Source organism: Anolis sagrei, chromosome 3, assembly GCF_037176765.1.
Source record: "Anolis sagrei isolate rAnoSag1 chromosome 3, rAnoSag1.mat, whole genome shotgun sequence".
NCBI lineage: Eukaryota > Metazoa > Chordata > Lepidosauria > Squamata > Dactyloidae > Anolis > Anolis sagrei.
This window is the reverse complement of record NC_090023.1, coordinates 14,839,074-14,858,698: the sequence shown is the minus strand read 5'-3', so window position 1 is coordinate 14,858,698 and position 19,625 is coordinate 14,839,074. Positions and strand designations below refer to the sequence as shown.

Sequence of the window (19,625 nt, the reverse complement as noted above, 5' to 3'; positions counted from 1 at the left end):
CAACAAAGCAATAAGCAAATAAAACAGTACAATTAATATAACTGACATATAGACATTAACACGCAAAAATAAAAAAAATGCTGCAATGAATCTATATAGCATCTCAATACTTTTTTCTGCAATGAAGCAATATTATTACTACTCTGGCACTTCTTTTTTGGGTCATGGATTCCAAGTGTATTGTAGTAAGATTTCTTTCTTGCAAAAGAATCAACATCAGCCTACTTTTGTTTTTCACCTGGAAACATTGGAGAACAGTTTCTTCTAAAGTACTTTGAAACTTTATCATACAAAAATAATTTTTAATATTTTAATATTTTAAAATTATGTAATAATGATACTTAATGCACCCTGCTTTCTTTTTGTAAGGATTTGATGAATTGGGTGGACTCCTAAAACCAACAGTGACTTCTCAAAATCAGAGTCTTCCAATTTCCAAAACACCACCAAACAAGTTAGTCTTGGATGATCTGGATTCATCTTTAGCCAATCTTGTGGGCAGTAAGTGTTTTTTCTGCAAGCTTTACAGTACCCTCTTGTTAAGCCTTTTCCCAAAAAAAGGAAAGGAAAAATAAACAGTTGCGTCTAATAATTTTTTGTTTTGTTTTCTAACAGATTTGGGCATTGGAAATGGAACAACTAAGAAGTGAGTATATCTTAATAGAGAATTTATCAGAGCACATCTCCTCAACAGCATTTTATCTCAAATCCAGGCTGTTATTCCTTGATGAAATTGATTGTGGGAGCCATGAGTATTCTGCCGTATATAGTACCGTATATACTCGAATATAAGATGGAGTTTTTCAGCCTTTTTTAAGGCTGAAAAAGCCCCCTCGGCTTGTACTTGAATCAAGATTATTTATTATTTTACTCTGTTATTATTAATATTTTATTACTTATTTACCATATTTAAGACATTTATATTCCACCCCTTCTCACCCTGAAGGGGACTTGAGGCGGAGCAAAACCATATATACAGCAAACATTCAATGCCGGGACATAAAACTATAAATATACACAAACATTAAAATCACTTATATCTACTTTAAAATCAGCTGTTTAAAACCATCCCAAGACACCATACTGGCTCTGATCAGCAGAATAGGTTTCTATTATTACCTCATTGCACTGCCCCAAAGGCTTGGTCCCACAGCCAGGTCTTTACCATCATTCTGAAGGACAGGAGGGAGGGGCTGATCTAGTCTTACTAGGAAGGGAGTTCCATAGTCACTGAGAAGGCCCTGTCTCCCGTCCCTGCCAAACACGCCTGTGACAGTGGTGGGACCAAGAGCAGGGCCTCCCCAGAAGATCATAGTCTTCATGGTGGTTCGTAAAGGGAGATGCGTTTGGATAGGTAAACTGGGCTGGGGCCATTTAGGGCTTTATTTATTATATTTATGATTTTAATCTATTTATTATTGTTAGTATTATTACATTTATTTAACTCTATTATTATTACATTTCCTTTATTTTGCTCCATTATTATTTTATTACATTTATTATTTTACTCTTATTAATATTACATTTATTATTTTATTTTATTTATTATTAGTATTACATTTATTATATTACTCCATTATTGAAATTATTACATTTATTATTTGACTATTTATTACTGGTATTATTATATTTATTATCTTACTCTATTATTATTACTATTATTGTTCTTATTACATTGTTGTGGTAAAATTAAATGCCTCGGCTTATATTCAGGTCGGCTTATGCTAATAATAATAATAATAATAATAATAATAATAATAATACTTACATGAGGTCACGCCCATCAACACAGACACAATATACACAAGACATAAAATGCACAAACCAATGTAATAAACAACACAGCAATATAAAATCAAAGATCGAACACAAAAAATTCTTGAGTATATACAGTAACTTTGGTAGGAAAGGAGAGAGCACTGCTGTCACTATACCTTCCTTGGAGTTTCTTTTTCTGAGAGTGCTCCTGAACTAAACCAATGGGGTAATGGGGTGTACTAAACCCTTTTAGAGAGACGAGACCTGAAGGTGGACAAATAGCCTTCCGAAAACAACATCTGTCGCTCTTTTGGGACTATCATTGCCTCTCAGAATTAACCATGGTGTCTCATTTAAGTACGTCCTCAGCTTTACCTCCTGCATTTAAACTTCTTCATGCCTATTTGCCTTCTACCTGACTTATTTGGCTTGATCAATATCATGTTGAAGATAGTGATATGTTGTTCACCTCAGGTTAGAAATATATGAATAAAGTTTGTCTACTTTCATTTTTATAATGTTTAAGCTATATTTGAAGGCTTGTACAGTTTTTTCGCCCAGGATGTTGATACTTGTGGGAAAGACAGACAGATTTGGCTGTAACTTGTTTTTGTTCTTCTTTTGTACTTCATCTGCAAGAAAATAAGCTAGAAAATAATATCCAATTGTTAATATGTTAAAACATTTGTTTCAAGTGATGTGAATTGGACACAGCCAGGAGAAAAGAAACTAACAGGAGGCACCAACTGGCAACCCAAAGTTGCACCCACGACAGCATGGAATGCCCCAACAATGGTAAGCCATTCTAGACATAACTTCAACAGCTCAAAATGTATTGGGAAAGTGAATTAACCCAAAGATTTGGGCAGGAGAGCAATTTAAAAACCAAGATCACTACATAGATATTACTTAAGGGCATATTACATCAAGTGGTCATTGGTCATTTGTCTTAAAGTCAGTATCCATGGACCATCAGATCACTTGCCCTTTCACATAACAGGGGGACTGAAGTAATTTCCCAGATTTTGAGGTGCTTCTGAAATTGTGTGTTTTAAGCATGTACTAACTTGTGGACAACGTGGCCCACTTCTGCTGCTATTTTTGTACTCTAAAATGGGAACTAAAGGCTCATTTTTAGCTATGCGTTTGCAGAGATCATAGGAATGTTATACTGGGATGGATCAGAAAGAGAGAGCAAAGGCTATTCATTTCTGTGCTGGCTGATTCTCCCTTTTAGTTATTCCAGCTTTGGGAGGGAAGAAGAGTTAGACGTTTCTATACATGACCAGTTTTCAAGTAAGATGAGCAGGAAAGGGTCTTCCCCTCTTCTCTGAGGATTTCAATCTCCAGTGAAATTGTGATGGGCAGATAATTGGGAAGTTCTAATTCCTCTAGTGACTCATAGTTCACTGCTAACTGCTCCTGTACAAAGATTGTTGCTTCTAAATTAGTAACAGTACTTCCAGAGCCAGATGATTATGTGATAATTGCTCTTTCTGAATTGTACTATGCCCTACTGCAGAGGCTTTCTCCAATCTCTGCACATAGAAAACCATTGTAATGCTAGGTCCAGTTCATGTATCATAAAATCAGAGTTTGAAGAGACCTTATGGGCTATCCAGTCTAACCCCATTCTCCCAAGAAGCAGAAAAATCGCGTTCAAAGCACCCCCGACAGATGGCCATCCAGCCTCTGTTTAAAAGCCTCAAAAGAAGAAGACTACACCACACTTTGGGGCAGAGAGTTCCACTGCTGAACAGTTCTCATAGCCAGGAAGCTCTTCCTAATGTTCAGGTGGAATCTCCTTTTCTGTAGTTTGAAGCAATTTTATTTATTTATTTATTTATTTATTTGCCATATTTTTACCCCACCATTCTCACCCTCGAGGGGGGACTCAGGGAAGCTTCACAAAAAAGGATCATAGGATGCCGAACATCATAAAACAAACAACCATCAGCAGTACATTAAAATATTTTTTAAAATTCCGTATCCTAGTCTCCAGGGAAGCAAAAAAACGAGCTTGCTCCCTCCTCCCTATGACTTCCCCTCACATATTTATACATGGCCCTCATCATGTCTCCTCTCAGCCTTCTCTTCTGCAGGCTAAATATGCCCAGCTCTTTAAGCCGCTCCTCATACGGGTTGTTCTCCAGACCCTTGATCATTTGAGTCGCCTTTCTCTGGGCACATTCCAAGTGTTTGTGATACAGGATAACATCTGTGTTCTGTATAGAGTTCCTAAAATTTGTAATGTTAGGACAGGAAGGACTAACTTGTTTGCTTCATCTTCTGCTTTAACTCATTTGTCCTCTGGTTTCCTTGTGTATGCTTGGCCTTTAATGGGTGGATTCTATTATTTTTTTAAATCCATGTTTTCACTCAAAAAAACATGTTTAAAACAAGTGCAATATTTGGTTGTGGGCTCATCCACCTTGTCAGTGTCCTTTTTACCAGATGCTTCACATAAAGGGCTTTGGATTATAAGAATGTGTGTTTTCAGGATTGTTAAGCGCACTTGTGACTAAAATGCTCCTGTGTATATTCTGTTGTGTAAGTACTCATTTCTAATCCAGTGTTATTGCATTATGTAATTGTTCTTCCGGGGAAAAACAGAATGGCATGCATTTTCCACAATACGTAAGTGAACAAAACCTGCAGCCTTTATTTGCAATCAAATCGGCATGCTGATATTAACCACTACAGCAGAACCTCATTATCCTGCTCTTTCACACTCTCCTTATGTTAAGATCTTTGGGCATGTTGGAAATCTTGAGGGGCTCCAGATCTTACGGGTGTCCTGCAGGTCTCTTGACGCCAATGACGGCATGGAAAAATCTTACGATGATTTTTTATTTCTTGCTTTCAACTCTGCCATTTGCTGCCGGAGAGCTGGTGTGGGTGTGCGTGTCCGTATGGCCTTTTTTAATGCATTTGAATAAAGTAAATAAAAAAGGCATTTGTGCGTGTGAATAACTACTGCATGGAACCTCACAGGCTTCTATTCACACTCCACTATGTATAGACTTCTTTTCAAATGGGGAGAGACCAATAGGTCCCAAAACGATAAAGAAGGGTGAATTGATCCTTAAAAGGTCGATCATGATTTTTGAATTCTCCTTTTAAAGAGTCCCATCTCATTTCTGTACAAAAACCATCAAATAATAGTAGTTAAAATGACAACTCAGTCGCACACAAATGGCCAGTAAGCCTAACTGGTGACAAGATGCAATAAGAGCTAAAGGATAAAGTCACTAATATTTGTAACTTATTCCAAATACTTATTTGCTTTACACATCGAACTTTGGATATTATGAATTGTTTCATATCCATAAATGTAATGGCTTTATTTCTTTAGGTTGCTGTGTGTTTTCCGGGCTGTGTGGCCATGTTCCAGAAATCCACAATCATGTGGACAATTTTAGCCAGAAGGAGGACCATGAAAATGAACAAAATCCGGTTACCAGTATTAAAAACCACTAAAATCAGGACAGTAAATAAAAAGTAACGGGGGAATTCCAGACGAGAATCAATCAGGGCCAGCTAACACCTCCAAACAAAGAATTCCCCCAGGCAGGAGGCAGCCAGGCATTGAAGCTGCAAGGCCATTACATGCTAATCAAGTTGGCCAATTGCAACATTCACACTTGCCTCAAGCAGGCAAGAGTTCTTTCTCCCACCCTGGTCATTCCACAGATATATAAACCTTACTTGCCTGGTTTCCAACAGACCCCTCAACCTCTCAGGATGCCTGCCATAGATGTGGGCGAAATAGCAGGAGAGAATGCTTCAGGAACATGGCCTACAGCCCGGAAAACTTAGAGCAACCCAGTGATTCAGGCCATGAAAGACTTCAACAACATATTTATTTCTTTAGCTCGTATAATTATAGGTATAATTATATCTCACTTCCGCATAATTTGTTTTTCCTTGCGTGTTACTGTTGGTCTTTCCCTGTGTTCTTCTCATTGTGGGGAAAATCCTAAGCTATCCTTAAGCACTTAAACAGCCCAGCAACTGTATGGCCATATGTTTGCATATGCATAATACTTTGCTTCTTTAGCTTTATGAGTATTAATTGCTGTATCATTTCATTAACCATGATAGCCAGTTGCAAGATGAGAAATCCCATTGTCCAGTGGATATTTTGACTCATGGAAGCAATGATTTCTGAAAAGCGATGTTGTTCCTTTCTCCTCCACCTTTTCCAGGGCAATTTTGTTTGCAGGGGGTTAAACCTCCTGAAGAAATGCTACCATGTCAAGTTTCAACCATGCTTTTGTATTTCTTCCCCTTAGCTCTGGTAGGATTTGCACAGGATAAAGTCCCAGTGTGGATTGTATAGTCATGCATTTTTCCTTAAGTTACCATATTTTATGGCAATTTTTACACATTTTTTAAAGATTTCTTGATTATGATGTGAGAATTTGCCAGAGGTAGATTTTTGAGTGGAATTTCTACTTATGCACTTACATCCTTCCTCTTTACTGAAAGATTTTTAGTCAAGGTTATTTTGAAGATTGGGACTCAAACATGGAGAGGATATCCTCTCTTCTGTAATTATATTATTATATTTAATTTTTTTGTAATTTACCTATTATTATTTTTATTTATACCCACTTTTTCTCTCCACAATGTAAAATCAGCCAATATACACACATTCAAATAGAATTAAATATAAAAGGGTTCAGTTAAAATTAATAAAACATAAACAAAGCTAAAAACCACAACAACCCCTGACTTGATCTTTAAAAGCTTCTTTAAAAGCCTGCCTGAATAAAAAGGTTTTAGTCTGCAGTCGGAAGGACAGCAAGGAAGGGACAATTCTGGCTTCCCTGGATAAGGACTTCCATAGTCGAGGGGCAGCCACCGAGAAGGCCAGCTCTCTCATTCCCACCAAATGTGCTTAAGATAGAGGTGGAATCAAGAGAAGAGCCTCTCTTGAAGATCTCAGGGCCCGGGCAGGTTCATACAAGGGGATGCAGTCAGCCAAATAGCCTGGACCTGAGCCATCTTAGGGCTTTAAAGGTCATAACCAGCACTTTGAATTGTGCCTGGAAACAAAGTGGCAGCCAATGAAGCTGCTGTAACAGGAGAAATGAAACTTTATTTAGAGCCCACCTTATTTTCCCGAATGGACTCAGGGCGGCTCACAACAAAATATAGAATGGCAAACGTTCAATGCCAACAGTAATATGTAAACAAATCAAGAAAAGGTAAAGGTAAAGGTTTTCCCCTGACATGAAGTACAGTCATGTCCGACTCTGAGATGTGGTGCTCATCTCCATATATAAGCTGAAGAGCCGGCATTGTCCATAGACATCTCCAAGGTCATGTGGCCGGCATGACTGGATAGAGCGCCGTTAACAAATCAAGAACAACTCGGTAAATTATAAATGGACATAAATAAACAAGACATAAAATAATCCACATAATTACTAACATATTAAATCCTTAAAATATCATTTAAAACCTCTAAAATTACATTAAAAAATTTGGGGGGGGGGGGGACAGCAATTTAACTGGGTGAATGCTAGCAGCTAGGTAAGGTGCAAATAGATGTACTTAATTTATTTACGACATTTGTAGCCTGCCTTTCTCAGCCTTATGGCAACTCAAGGCGGCTTACAGAAATTTGCAGAATTTGATGCCATACATTCATAACGTACAATTAAAAAACATTCAACCTGATGTTATAAATACCATATAAATAATTAAAACCATTGAAAACGTCATCTCCAGTGTCGTCCTGTTAAAATCATTGTGCTTCCCGTAGCCAGCCCTAGTTAGCAACCTGGCTGCAGCTCTTTGGACCAGCTGAAATTTCCGAGCACTGTTCAAAGGAAGCCCCATATAAAACACGTTACAATAATCCAGATGGGATGTATCCAAAGCATGTACCACCATATCCAGATCTGGCTTCTCAAGGAAGAGGCGCAATTGGCTCACAAGTTTTAATTGTTTGACGGCCCTCCTGCCACCACAGATATCTGGGCCTCCAATTTTAACATTGAGTCCATTGACCCACAAACTATGGACCTGTGTCTTCAGGGGGGAGTGTAATCTAATTCAGTACAGGCTGAATCCCTATTTCCTGATCTGCCTTCCGACTGACCAGGAGCACCTCTGTCTTGTCTGTTTCAATTTGTTTGACCTCATTCAGTCCATTACCAATGACAGACACTGGTTTCATATCAGGACAGCGTCCTTGGAATTAGGTGGAAAGTGATAGAGTTGGGTGTCATCTGCATATACGTGGCACCCAACTCTAAAACCCCAGATATTAATTGTAATATCTTAAAAGTCAACTAACAATTTTTGCCAAAAAACCAAAAAAAACCTTCCATATAAAAAACTTCGCAGTTTAAATTCTTGATTGAAACTATTTTGCACTGATACTGATCAAATTTTAAAGCTTCCTTTTCAGAACAGTTAGATAAAAGGAAAAGGAAAGACATTCAGGTGTTATTCAAGCTCCTTGTGGTTGAGTGAATCTCCTCATTGTGGTTTTTATGCAGCTTTAAAAATGAGTTGACAGCACCTCCATTTATGCTTTTTGTAAGCTCCTTTCCCAAAATGTAATCACTGCACATATTATCAGTTAAGCCTCTATGGGAACATGCCACTCTACCTTGTCATGGCTGGGCACCAGCTGTCATGTGCGACCTTGGGTATTTTCAGCTGTGTTCAACTTAAAAAGGAAAGAGTTCCCTATGAGGATAGCAATGTGAGCTTTCTAGGAAGTTGCTTGAGTGCCAGTTAATGGCTGTCTTGGTAAATCAGGAAATTAGCTGTCACTTCACTTTCCTAGTCTAGCCAAGTCATTACTGTTTCGGAGAACTTATTTTTACCTCTTTTATTAAGTTTAACATTCTTTTTCTCTGATTAGGCACCACCTGTCATGGCTTATCCTGCTACAACACCAACAGGAATGATGGGATATGGGATGGTAAGTAAACTTCATTTTGTGTAAGGTTAAATGTTTGTCTCGGCTGTTAGCATTGCTTTTCTCTGCTGTTTATAGAATCATAGAATCAAAGAGTTGGAAGAGACCTCATGGGCCATCCAGTCCAACCCCCTGCCAGGAAGCAGGAATATTGCATTCAAATCACCCCCGACAGATGGCCATCCAGCCTCTGTTTAAAAGCTTCCAAAGAAGGAGCCTCCACCACACTCCAGGGCAGAGAGTTCCACTGCTGAACGGCTCTCGCAGTCAAGAAGTTCTTCCTCATGTTCAGATGGAATCTCCTTTCTTGTAGTGTGAAGCCATTGTTCCGCGTCCTAGTCTCCAGGGAAGCAGAAAACAAGCTTGCTCCCTCCTCCCTGTGGCTTCCTCTCACATATTTATACATGGCTATCATGTCGGTGGTAGGGAGGAAGATAGTGGAGTGTTCTACAAACAAACCACTGCACACCTGACAGATTTGCTATTGTAATGGGTTTATAGCTGCTATTGTGTCTATGGTTTAGCTTGTTCAATCAATTCTATTGTTTTCAGAACAGGTAGACCTGAACACTTTTAACTGTGGGAATTCAGGATATACATTTTTGAAATTTCATGCAGAATATAACAAATATTGGTGATTACACATACATGTACACTATTGTAGAACACGTGTGGATTCATTCCAAATATAGCTGCGGTCAGTGTATAAAGAAAGGCATAGCCAAAGACTTTTATTTGTTAAAATTGGTATTTTTAAAAAGTTTTGGGTTTAGCTGATTCCACCAAAGCATCTTGTATGTGGAAACATGGAACTTGTTTGTTTATTTATTTATTTGCCGTATTTATATTTCACCCTTCTCACACCGAAGGGAACTCAGCGCAGATCGCAAAACACATACATGGCAAACATTCAGTGCTGTTAAACAAACAGGACAGACAACAGATTATGTCGGCATTTTTCCCAACTTCAGCGTCCTGGAGGTTGTGCTAGATTTTGTCCACATGAGGGTGCTGTCGCTCCATCCTCTATAATGAAGAACCTTGATCACAGAATTCCTCCTTCCTTTGATCACCAGCATTTTCTGGTACTTTCTTTATGTTGCCTAATTTCTCTACTCACAACTGTTTTGGAACGGCTTAAGTGGACAGTAAGCTGGGCTGGAGGTTAAATGCTCATCTCGACCCGGTCTTCTAACTGCCAACCTTTCGATTTGTGTGATCTATTGCTGCTGGTGATTAACCGGCTGTGCTAAAACTTTGTTATCACTCATCAGTCCTGAGGGAATGAAGGTGCTTATGGGAAGAGAACTAGCGTTCAGGAGAGGTACATCTAGTGCTCTTTTAGTGATGATTGTAAATCCAAAACACTTCTGATATATTGTCAAAGGCTTTCATGGCCGGAATCACTGGGTTGTTGTAGGTTTTTTCAAGCTATATGGCCATGTTCTAGAGGCATTCACTCCTGACATTTCGCCTGCATCTATGGCAAGCATCCTCAGAGGTGGTGAAGTCTGTTGGAACTAGGAAAATGGGGTTTATATATCTGTGGAATGTCCAGGGTGGGACAAAGAACTCTTGTCTGCTGGAGCTAAGTGTGAATGTTTCAACTGACCACCTTGATTAGCATTTGATGGCCTGGCAGTTTTTGGGTGTAGCTTGTTAGTTCCTGTTTCCTCTCTGTTGTTTTGCTGTTGTAATTTTAGAGTTTTTTTCATACTGGTAGCCAGATTTTGATATTTTCTAAATGTTTTATCTACAGCACTGTGAACTGATTATTGGAAGTATTCTTGTCTCTTGGTGATTTTAAAAAGGTGCATATAAAATTAACTCTGTGCTCTTCTGGATTTTAGCCATCTCAAATGGGAGGAGTACCAGTACTCACACAACCAACCTTAATATACAGCCAACCTGTCATGAGACCTCCAAATCCTTTTGGCCCTGTATCGGGAGCCCAGGTGGGTATTGAATTGGACTCTAAAGCTTTAAGTCTCCAGCAGCACAAGAACATGATCTATTGCATGCTGTATTCCTGTGTTTTAATGACATACGCTGTTGTCTTGTCTGGAAGCATGATGTTTCTGCTTCAGACATGAAATGGGCTCTGCAGAGACAGTTGCAATCAAAGTAAATAATACAGAGGCTCTGACAAGACTCGGACGTTTTCATATCATTGAGGAAAGTGGAATCATAAGAAGGTCTCCTTTAAAGCAGATTTTAAGAAAAGAGGCATCTTGGCAGGGAGGAGAGGATGGTACAGGAATTAAGAAGATGTGATCTTAAAAAGCACATACAGAGGACTAATGCAGGGGAATAGATATGTAGAGTTTAATGTGTGCGACAGTTTCATTTTAAAGACATATTCCTGATGTGACACATTTCCCTCTTAATTAGCACAACTTTTGTATGAAAGTGCATGATTGCTGATTAGGGGCTGCTTGCACACACGGTGAGAAGCATTATTCCCTTGTGGGTTCTAACATACATGTATTTGGAATAGAGGAGTGTTGTCCTCTTGGTGCACTTTTTAAAATGGACTGTATGTTCTTCCTCACAGTCTGCACCTTTGGATGGAATCATTGTAGAAAGGAAATCCAGGTGAATCCTGGGAACACTGCTATTTCTCCTGTCCTCCCCACAGATATCCATGACTGATATGGCTTGAAAGGGATTTGTACCATGTTGCCTTTTGGAACACCTGGATAGCTGGTCCTGACTGTGTTCTTAAAGGGTGGAGAAATACATTTCCTGTGGAAACCACACATGGGATTGGCAGCATATTCGTAATTGAGGCACTTGCTGAGCTGGCCATTGGATTGAGAGTTTTGTCCTTCCTCCTTGTGCTTGGATTGACTTTGCTGATGTCAGATTTATTAGTGGTTCTTGAGGAGGAAACAAAGGCCCGTTGTGGGAGCTTGTTGGTGCCATAAGTTTTGGCAGTGTTGGGCCTTCACTCTGCCTCCTGTTTTTTCACACTAGAGGCATTGTGCACTGTGTTTGCTTGGCTTCTGAAAAAGCCTCTCCTTCTCGGTCACTTGTTGGTATTGGCAGATGTTTTGTTATTTAAGCTACACGGACGCGGGTGGAGGAGCCCTCCGCATAATGGGAATCAAATGTGTTTCAAAACTAACTTGAGTGGATGAGCCTCAGCTTCCATCAGTGCCATGAAACTGAACATGATCATTCATTACACTGTCTCCTCCCCTTCCATTGTAACCATCTGTGGCATTTATTCTTCCTCTTCGTTTCCACATTTAGTTCCTCACCTCCAAACACACAGGAAGAAAAATATTGTTTAATTCCTGACCTGGATTCATACACTCAAACGCCTGTGTCCCAGTTCACGTCTCCTTTTCAGAGTTACAATGAGGAGTCTCCAGCAGCTGCTACAGCCATGGATGGAGAGCTTGTTGCTTCATAGATGTGGTGCTGTTGTTCTGTCGTTGCAGTCCTGTCTGAGAAGTAGTCTGGTCTTGAGGGAAGGTTAAACTGGGCAACTGCAGCATCTGTTAGAACTGTTAGCAACACCTGCTAGCAGCTACAACAAGTCATGAGAAGTTTCAGACATTTTACTTAGGTGGAGCTACATCAGTGGTTCTCAACCTGTGGGTCCCCAGGTGTATTGACCTACAACTCCCAGAAATCCCAGTCAGTTTACCAGATGTTAGGATTTCTGTGAGTTGAAGGCCCCCCCAACTCTGGAACTCACTTCCCAAGGACATCAGGCATGCCCCAACCCTGGCAGTCTTTAGGAGGAGCTTGAAAACATGGCTGTTCCAGTGTGCCTTCCCAGAATAAAGAAAACTCTCAGCAATATGCCTTCAGAATGCACTTTACTACCAGGTTAGGATTGACTGCGTTCCCTCATCTCTCTTTGAAAATCCTATACAAGTTATATCATACCTTGCTCATGCCCAGTGTTTATTTTTTAATTTGTAAACAATTACATAGGTTTTTAATCTTTGTGTGTTACTGTTTTTTGGTTATTGTTTATATGTGATTTATATTAATTGTATTGTATTTACTGTTTTGTTTATTGATTTACTGTTGGGCTTGGCCTCATGTAAGCCACTCCGAGTCACTTGGGGAGATGGTGGCGGGGTATAAATAAAGTTTTATTATTATTATTATTAGTAGTAGTAGTAGTAGTAGTATCTGGGGACCCACAGGTTGAGAACCACTGAGCTAAATGGATCCTATGTTGTGCTTCCCCCGCATGGTGAATTCGTTGTCTGTAGTAACAGGAAGACACTCAATATTTATACAATAATGTTAGAAGAGGACTTCAGGAATGTAAGAAAAACTGTGTGCCCCATGTTTTGAGTATAACTCTTCTTGAGGGTGACTGATTAGACTGAACGACAGACGAAAAGGTTTCTTCCCCTCTTCAAGAAATTATATAGATAACAGAAAATGCAAGAATATCAAATTCGGTGTTAGTTTTGAACACACACACAACACCTGGTGTTTAAGTTGAGATGTGTATAGAGTTTGAATAGATTGTATCATCACCATGACTCTTGAAGGATAAAATGGTATGCTGTTGATCCAGGGCCCTTTCACGCAGCTATATAACCCAGAATATCAAGGCAGAAAATCACACAGTATCTGCTTTGAACTGGATTATCTGAGTCCACTTCCATATATTCCAGTTCAAAGCAGAAAATATGGGATTGTATTCATCTGTGTGGAAGGGGCCCCAGTGAAAAAGGGAGGGATGTCCTTGCATCTGGGGTGAGTGTGAAAGGCCACAGTGTGCCATGAGTACAAGAGTAAAATGACAATTTGAAGAAGACAAGACAGTTAATTTAAAGATTGTCAGTTTGATTTCTTGTCCCAAGGCTTTGCAGTTCTTTGTATACTTGGAATTGAACATTGAACACAGTGAGATGGGCTTCTAAATGAATATGCCCATTATGGCAGCAGTAGTAATAGATTTACAAACAAGAATCCTTCCTTTTTATCTGGTTCCTTTCAGAGGAGGTGGGAAGTTAGCCAATGCCAACTAGTAGTTCATGTTAGCCCTGCATTACTTCTTCTGTCCTGCACAAGATGATTTCCTATCATTGGTTCTGAAGCTTTTACTTGGAGGTGGCATCAATTTAAACCTGGAACTCCTTGCATGCAAAGACTGTGTTGTGTTACTAATTACTAATTTCTGAACGGACAATCAGTTGTGGTTTTATGATTGGATACCTGCCCCCTTCTCTCCTTCTCCACTTCATACTTCATGTGAAGGCATCACATACGTCTCCAGCATCCCATATATATATTCCGTCACCAGTGTATTCTGCATTGCCAGGTGAAAAGTAATCCGAAAGATGCTTTGCTTGTATACTGATTTTCCCTATAATTGTAGCAACATGAATTTGCGTCATCAGCAACAACCATTTCTTATTTAAGATGTAGAAAGCAGTTCTGATAACTTACAGAAGGTGTCATCTTCATAAGATGGGAGGAAATTAGAAGATGACTAAGCCAGAACATTGGAGAGAGGCTAGACTGATATAAAAATGGGACAGCAGCTGTTTTGAGAACCTACATCATACAATATGAATACAAGACAAATAGGTTTAGAAAGTAAAGTTTAGTAGCCAGAAATCAATGTTATAGTAAAATTTATCAGGTCAGAATTGCCATATGAGATCGATTGAGTCTAACCCCATTGCATTCTTCCCAATGGGATAGGTTTGTTTCAAGCCTTCAGATAGAACAGATAAGAACTCTTGGTGTTTCTGCAAATATTTGCTGCTTTTAGCAGCTGATGCTGCAGGCTGGCCTTGTTTAATGTGCCAGTACCAAAGAAGTCAGAGATTTAGCAAAGGTTGCCTTGCCCTGGCCCCCATTACTGGCCAGTGGCAATGCTGTAGTATGTGATTGGACCTGACCTTTGTGTTTGCTGAGATATTGTGTCTGACCACTGTCCGAGGTGCTGATAATTTCTTCCAGCTGCCTCCAATTCACTTTGGCTCTGGTCATTCTCTCTCTTTTTTTATTGTGTCAGAAGCGACTGGAGAAACTGCAAGTCGTTTCTGGTGTGGGAGAATTGGCTGTCTGCAGGGATGTTGCCCAGGGGACGCCTGGATGTTTTATCATCCTGTGGGAGGCCTCTCTCATGCCCACGCATGAGAAGCTGGAGCTGATAGACGAGAGCTCACCCCATATTGCAGATTTGAACCACTGACCTTCAGATCATCAGTTCAGCCAGCACAACGGTTTGATCCATTGTGCCACCATGGCTACCTTGGCCATTCTCTAACCTGTAGGAATATTTGGTATCTATAACAGACTAGACAGTGGTTCTCAACCTGGGGTCCCCAGATGTTTTTGGCCTTCAACTTCCAGAAATCCTAACAGCTGGTAAAGTGGCTGGGATTTCTGGGAGTTGTAGGCCAAAAACATATGGGGACCCCAGGTTGAGATCCACTGGACTAGAGTGTAGTGTATCCAGGGCTGTATATGAGGTTATGGTAAGAAAGAGGAGAGAAAATATGCACAATGCTCTGGTAAGGTTTTAAAAAGGTGTAGAGACTTACTTTTATTACCCCAGGGAGTACATCTCTTATAAAAGAGTACATAGACAAAAGAAAGTTACCTAACTTTGGAAGAAGAGTCCCTAACGTTGACTCTTGTGTATTAGCTATCTTGAGAATAAAGCCTGATGCTGTTCCTTTTTCAAATACAGGGTAATAAAGCACACTAAGGACTTCTGAGAAGTAAAGGGAAAGTGGTCTCTATATGAGACAGGAAGCGAAATAAGAACTTTATTACGGTCCACAGACCCACAACTGTTAAATAAATAGTAAACATACAGGAGTTTACAGATCCCTTGTAACCAGGGAAATATACTGTACAGGAAGCAAAATAGTCAGTGCATAGATCTAGGAAAGAGAGTGCAAAAAAAAAGAAAAGAAAAGACACAGCAGGCCTGCACAACAGGGTTCCCTCTGTCCCTAACTGCTCTATATACAAGTGTGGATGCTTCTTCACTTCCAGCATAACCAGCACCTGCCATACCATTGCAGCAGGTTCAACTGTGCATGCATCCAGCCTTCTTTTAACCAGGCTGCTTCAGCCCGAAGCACTGTCTTGCTAACTGCCTCCTCCATCATTACATTTTCTGCCTTCATATTTCTGTCATTGAGGCCTTCTTTTTCTCTTTCCCTCCTCTCCGCCATCGTCTCTCCCAGCTGTCTGCAGCTTCCAGCCCATCCACTCAGAGTCCTCACAGAGCTTCAGGGAAGGATCCTTTTGCAGAGCTCTCCCACCAGGATTTCTTGTAGGACAATTTTAGGTATTGCATGCTAACTCTGGAAGCGTTGGCGATGTGCAGACTGTCTCATATGTGTATAAGCCCGAGCACCTCCCTATTATCACATTAAAACATTGGGGGAGGGGGGGGGGCTCTCCACAGATTTGCATGCTCTGATTCTGTGACCACATTTAAACTATTGCAGCTCACGAGGAACACAGGAGCCTGAGTAGCACATTGAAAATTACTCTGTGTTTGTTAAAGAAAACTTCTGGTCAATGTGAAAGACACCTCCAGACTTTTGTTCATTGAAATGATTTTAAAATTTAATGCATTGTGAAGAAGAAAGGAGGGTCTCTATCCAAAGGGAGCTGCTAGCAATTGTTATGGTTCTGCATCTCCCCATTTTTGAGAGTAGTCACTCCCACAACTTGTTGGTCATCCCACATTATTCATTTTTGTAAATTAATTCGATCAACATGCAAAAAAACCAGCTTTTCCACAAATCTTGGTAGTCAGAGAATCATAGAGTTGGAAGAGACCTCATGGGCCATCCAGTCCAATCCCCTGCCAAGAAGCAGGAAAATCTAATTCAAAGCACCCCTGACAGATGGCCATCCAGACAAAGTAGAAGAGCAAAAGAAAACAGTAGAAAAATAAGGCACAGCTGTAGTTTTATCCTATATTTCAATGTTTTGGCATTGTAATAGTTCAGAAAGTGAACTTACTTCACTGTGCTGGTGGTGAAAACTTTGAGCATAGTCTCCTAGGTTTAAAGTCTCACCATCTTCAGATGCTTCAGTTTATTGTAGAAACATGCCGTTTATTTATTTACATCGTTTATATTCCGCCGTTATCACCCCGAAGTGGACTCAGGGTGGATCTCAGAACATATACTTGGCAAACATTCAATACTGTTAAAGTGACAGGACAGACAAAAGATGAGGTGTATGTCGGCATTTTTGGCATCCTGGAGGTTGTGCTCAATTCTAGCCACCGTGGTGGGGGTGCTGTCGCTCCATCCTCTATGACAAAGAGCCCTTGATCACAGATTTCCTCCATTCTTTGATCGCCAGTACTTCCTTTTTATGGTGCCGTAAAATACCTCCCCGCTTAAGTGGTGCCTAATTTCTGTACTCACAGCTGTTTTGGAACTGCTTAGATTGACATTGAGCTGGGCTGAAGTTTGAGTGCTCACCCTGACTCGGGCTTCGAACTGCCAACCTTTTGATTGGTATGATCTTATTGCTGCTGGTGATTAACCAGCTGTGCTAAAGTTCACTTTATAGATTGTTTTCTGCATAAGATAGTCAGTTGTCACGTGCAGCATTAAATCTTACTTGCAGAATCGTTCTCTCATCCCCTAACAGCACCAGCCTAGTGTTTGAATTCATTGAGCTAGAACATATACATCAGTTTTCATAGACAAATTGCATGTTTAAAAGTCTTGTGAGATTGGGGCAGAGTTAAGTCACCAACTGTCACACTTTTCTTCCTTTGCATGAATAAAGAAAGTTTCTTTTTTTCCTCCCCAAAAGGGTTTACACTTCCATTGTGCAGTGTCTTTCTGGTCCACCACCACAGAGCCTTATTTCATGTTCAAGATTGTGGATGATCAAAGGAGAGTTTTGCTGGCCGTAGGGTCTGAAGATGGCATTTTGGATGTGTAATGCTGATGCTGTCTTGTCTTCTCCAGATACAGTTCATGTGATCATGCCAGATGGAGCGGAGAGGAATGGGAACAGTTCCAGGGAGACATGTGCTCAAAGATAAACCCTTCTTTCCAGCCAGATCAGAACTGATGGTGTCTCAGACTCTCCTTCACCAAAATCATCCAGTAAAATCACCCAGGGCCCACAACAACAACAACAAGAACAGTGGGAGCGGCACTATAGGGAAGCCTCGGCATCCTCCCTGCACTCGGTATAAAGCCAAGAATTGCCATAATTGTGGTGTGGGAATTTTTTTCTCTACCCCCCTCCCCATTACTTAACATGTCCGTAACGTTCATCATCTGTTCCATAACATCAATTGATAATAGACAAAAAAAGAAGCCTCTTGTTCTCCTATGAAGGGTAAAACGTGTACCTGGAACTGCCATGTGGAACAAAGAGCTGGGCAACCTTTTACCATTAACGCCAATGACTTTTTCTCTAGGGGATCAAATCCTAATTCTCTAATTCTACAATTTTCCTCTCTTCTATCTTCACAAACGTTAGACTCAATAATGAAAAAAAAGTTTAACTTTAAAAGAAAAAGAATTATATATTCCGTTTGCATAGACATTCCTTTATGTATTATTGTTTGTATTTATTTATGATTATCAGTTCAAGTAACATTGTATCGCAAAGTCTCCTATGTGGGGAAATGAGTGTGGATGTATACAGTATGTCTCCCTTTTGGAGTTCTTTTTTCCCTCCCTTTTCCCGTTTTTATCCACAAGGACGATGCTGGTTGAGACTTGCATCGTCATTCAGTACGCACCAAACCACACAGAGCACTGAGTATGTTCAAAGGTCTGAAAAAACACCCGTTGTCAAATTTCCACAGGAATTAGAGGTGTCGGTGTATTGAACGGTCAGTTCCGTTAAGGACTGTGGCAAGGAGGTTTGGGGAGGAGGGGGGGCAGCTGACCGATTGGGAGGAGCACAGTATTTCTGACCAGGCGTCGGTGCTTCTGGAATGAACTTTCCTTGCTTTGTGCTTGGCATGTCATTTATCTTACACTTGACGTACGGCCTTTCCAAAATGAATGTGAGGAATTGCTTTCACTTTCAAAGACTTTCCTTCTTCTCTGTACAAAAACAACCCACATGGGACACATGCAACTTCTGAGGTATTATGTGACAAGAAAACCGCCTTGACCTCCCTCCCTCTTCATTTGGCTAGTGCCATCTCCGTGATCATGTACCATGACATAGAATGAAATCTCAGAAGGGAAGTAGCATCTTTATTAAGGGCGTAATCCACCCTGGAGTTCTCCAGCAGAAGCACCGCTCTCGGGGGGCTTGTGCCAGAGAACGTCCGGGTGCGGCGCCGTCCTCTTGGTGTGTAGGAGTCCTTTTAGTTTTCTGCATAATTTGAAGCGGCACTGTTGATCGGTGCTTGTGTAAATACATCATACCAGTTCGGGTGGCATCTGGGGCCTTAAGAAGGATAGTCAGAGGTATGAAAGCAATTCTGTACATGAATTAAGCATACTTGCTGCATTGTCTCCGCAGATTCTATTTTTGTTTAAAATCTTAAAATGTACGTTAGCAAAAAAAAAAAGGTGGATTTTCAAATAAAATGCAGCTTCCACAGAACTTTTGTGATGTTGTGAAGATCTACAATGACTTGTGAGTGGCTTTTGTTTTCAGGATTGTATGATTATACAAGTATAATCTGTACATTTCTACAGTCCTACAATTACAAAAGGCCTTTTGAAGGCAACCATAAGGCTGAAAATAAGTTTGATATCCTTGGTCTATAACAGTGGTTCCCAACCTGTGGTCTATGGATCAAGAACTAAAATATGATCTGTGGCCTCACCGTTACTACACCATTACAATGAGAGTGACTGGTCTCACAAAACCCTCTTATAGTCCTGAGCCAATGGGGATGTTGGGAGGGGTGAGGTTGACTACCCATGAAAGCCACGATAACAAGCCTCCTTTTTCTCTAGGGGATCAAATC

The 19,625-nt window shown here is 40.3% G+C and overlaps 1 protein-coding gene across 11 annotated transcripts in view; it reads left to right on the top strand.

Annotated features, from left to right (window-relative positions):
* Nucleotides 1-19,255, top strand: part of PICALM (phosphatidylinositol binding clathrin assembly protein) — a 100,818-nt gene extending 81,563 nt beyond the window's left edge. For 5 of the 11 annotated variants that reach the window (XM_060771146.2, XM_060771145.2, XM_060771148.2 and 2 more), the window contains 8 exons: nt 370-501; nt 616-646; nt 2,454-2,553; nt 4,372-4,395; nt 8,645-8,704; nt 10,552-10,656; nt 15,889-15,977; nt 17,647-19,255. In XM_060771146.2, the coding sequence (XP_060627129.2) occupies nt 370-501; nt 616-646; nt 2,454-2,553; nt 4,372-4,395; nt 8,645-8,704; nt 10,552-10,656; nt 15,889-15,977; nt 17,647-17,752 (647 nt within the window). In that variant the 3' untranslated portion in view covers nt 17,753-19,255. Of the gene's footprint in view, nt 1-369; nt 502-615; nt 647-2,453; nt 2,554-4,371; nt 4,396-8,644; nt 8,705-10,551; nt 10,657-15,888; nt 15,993-17,646 lie in introns of all 11 variants that reach the window. The other 6 variants (XM_060771147.2, XM_060771156.2, XM_060771154.2 and 3 more) reach the window with 3 other exon arrangements.
* Nucleotides 19,256-19,625: the final 370 nt, after the last annotated feature.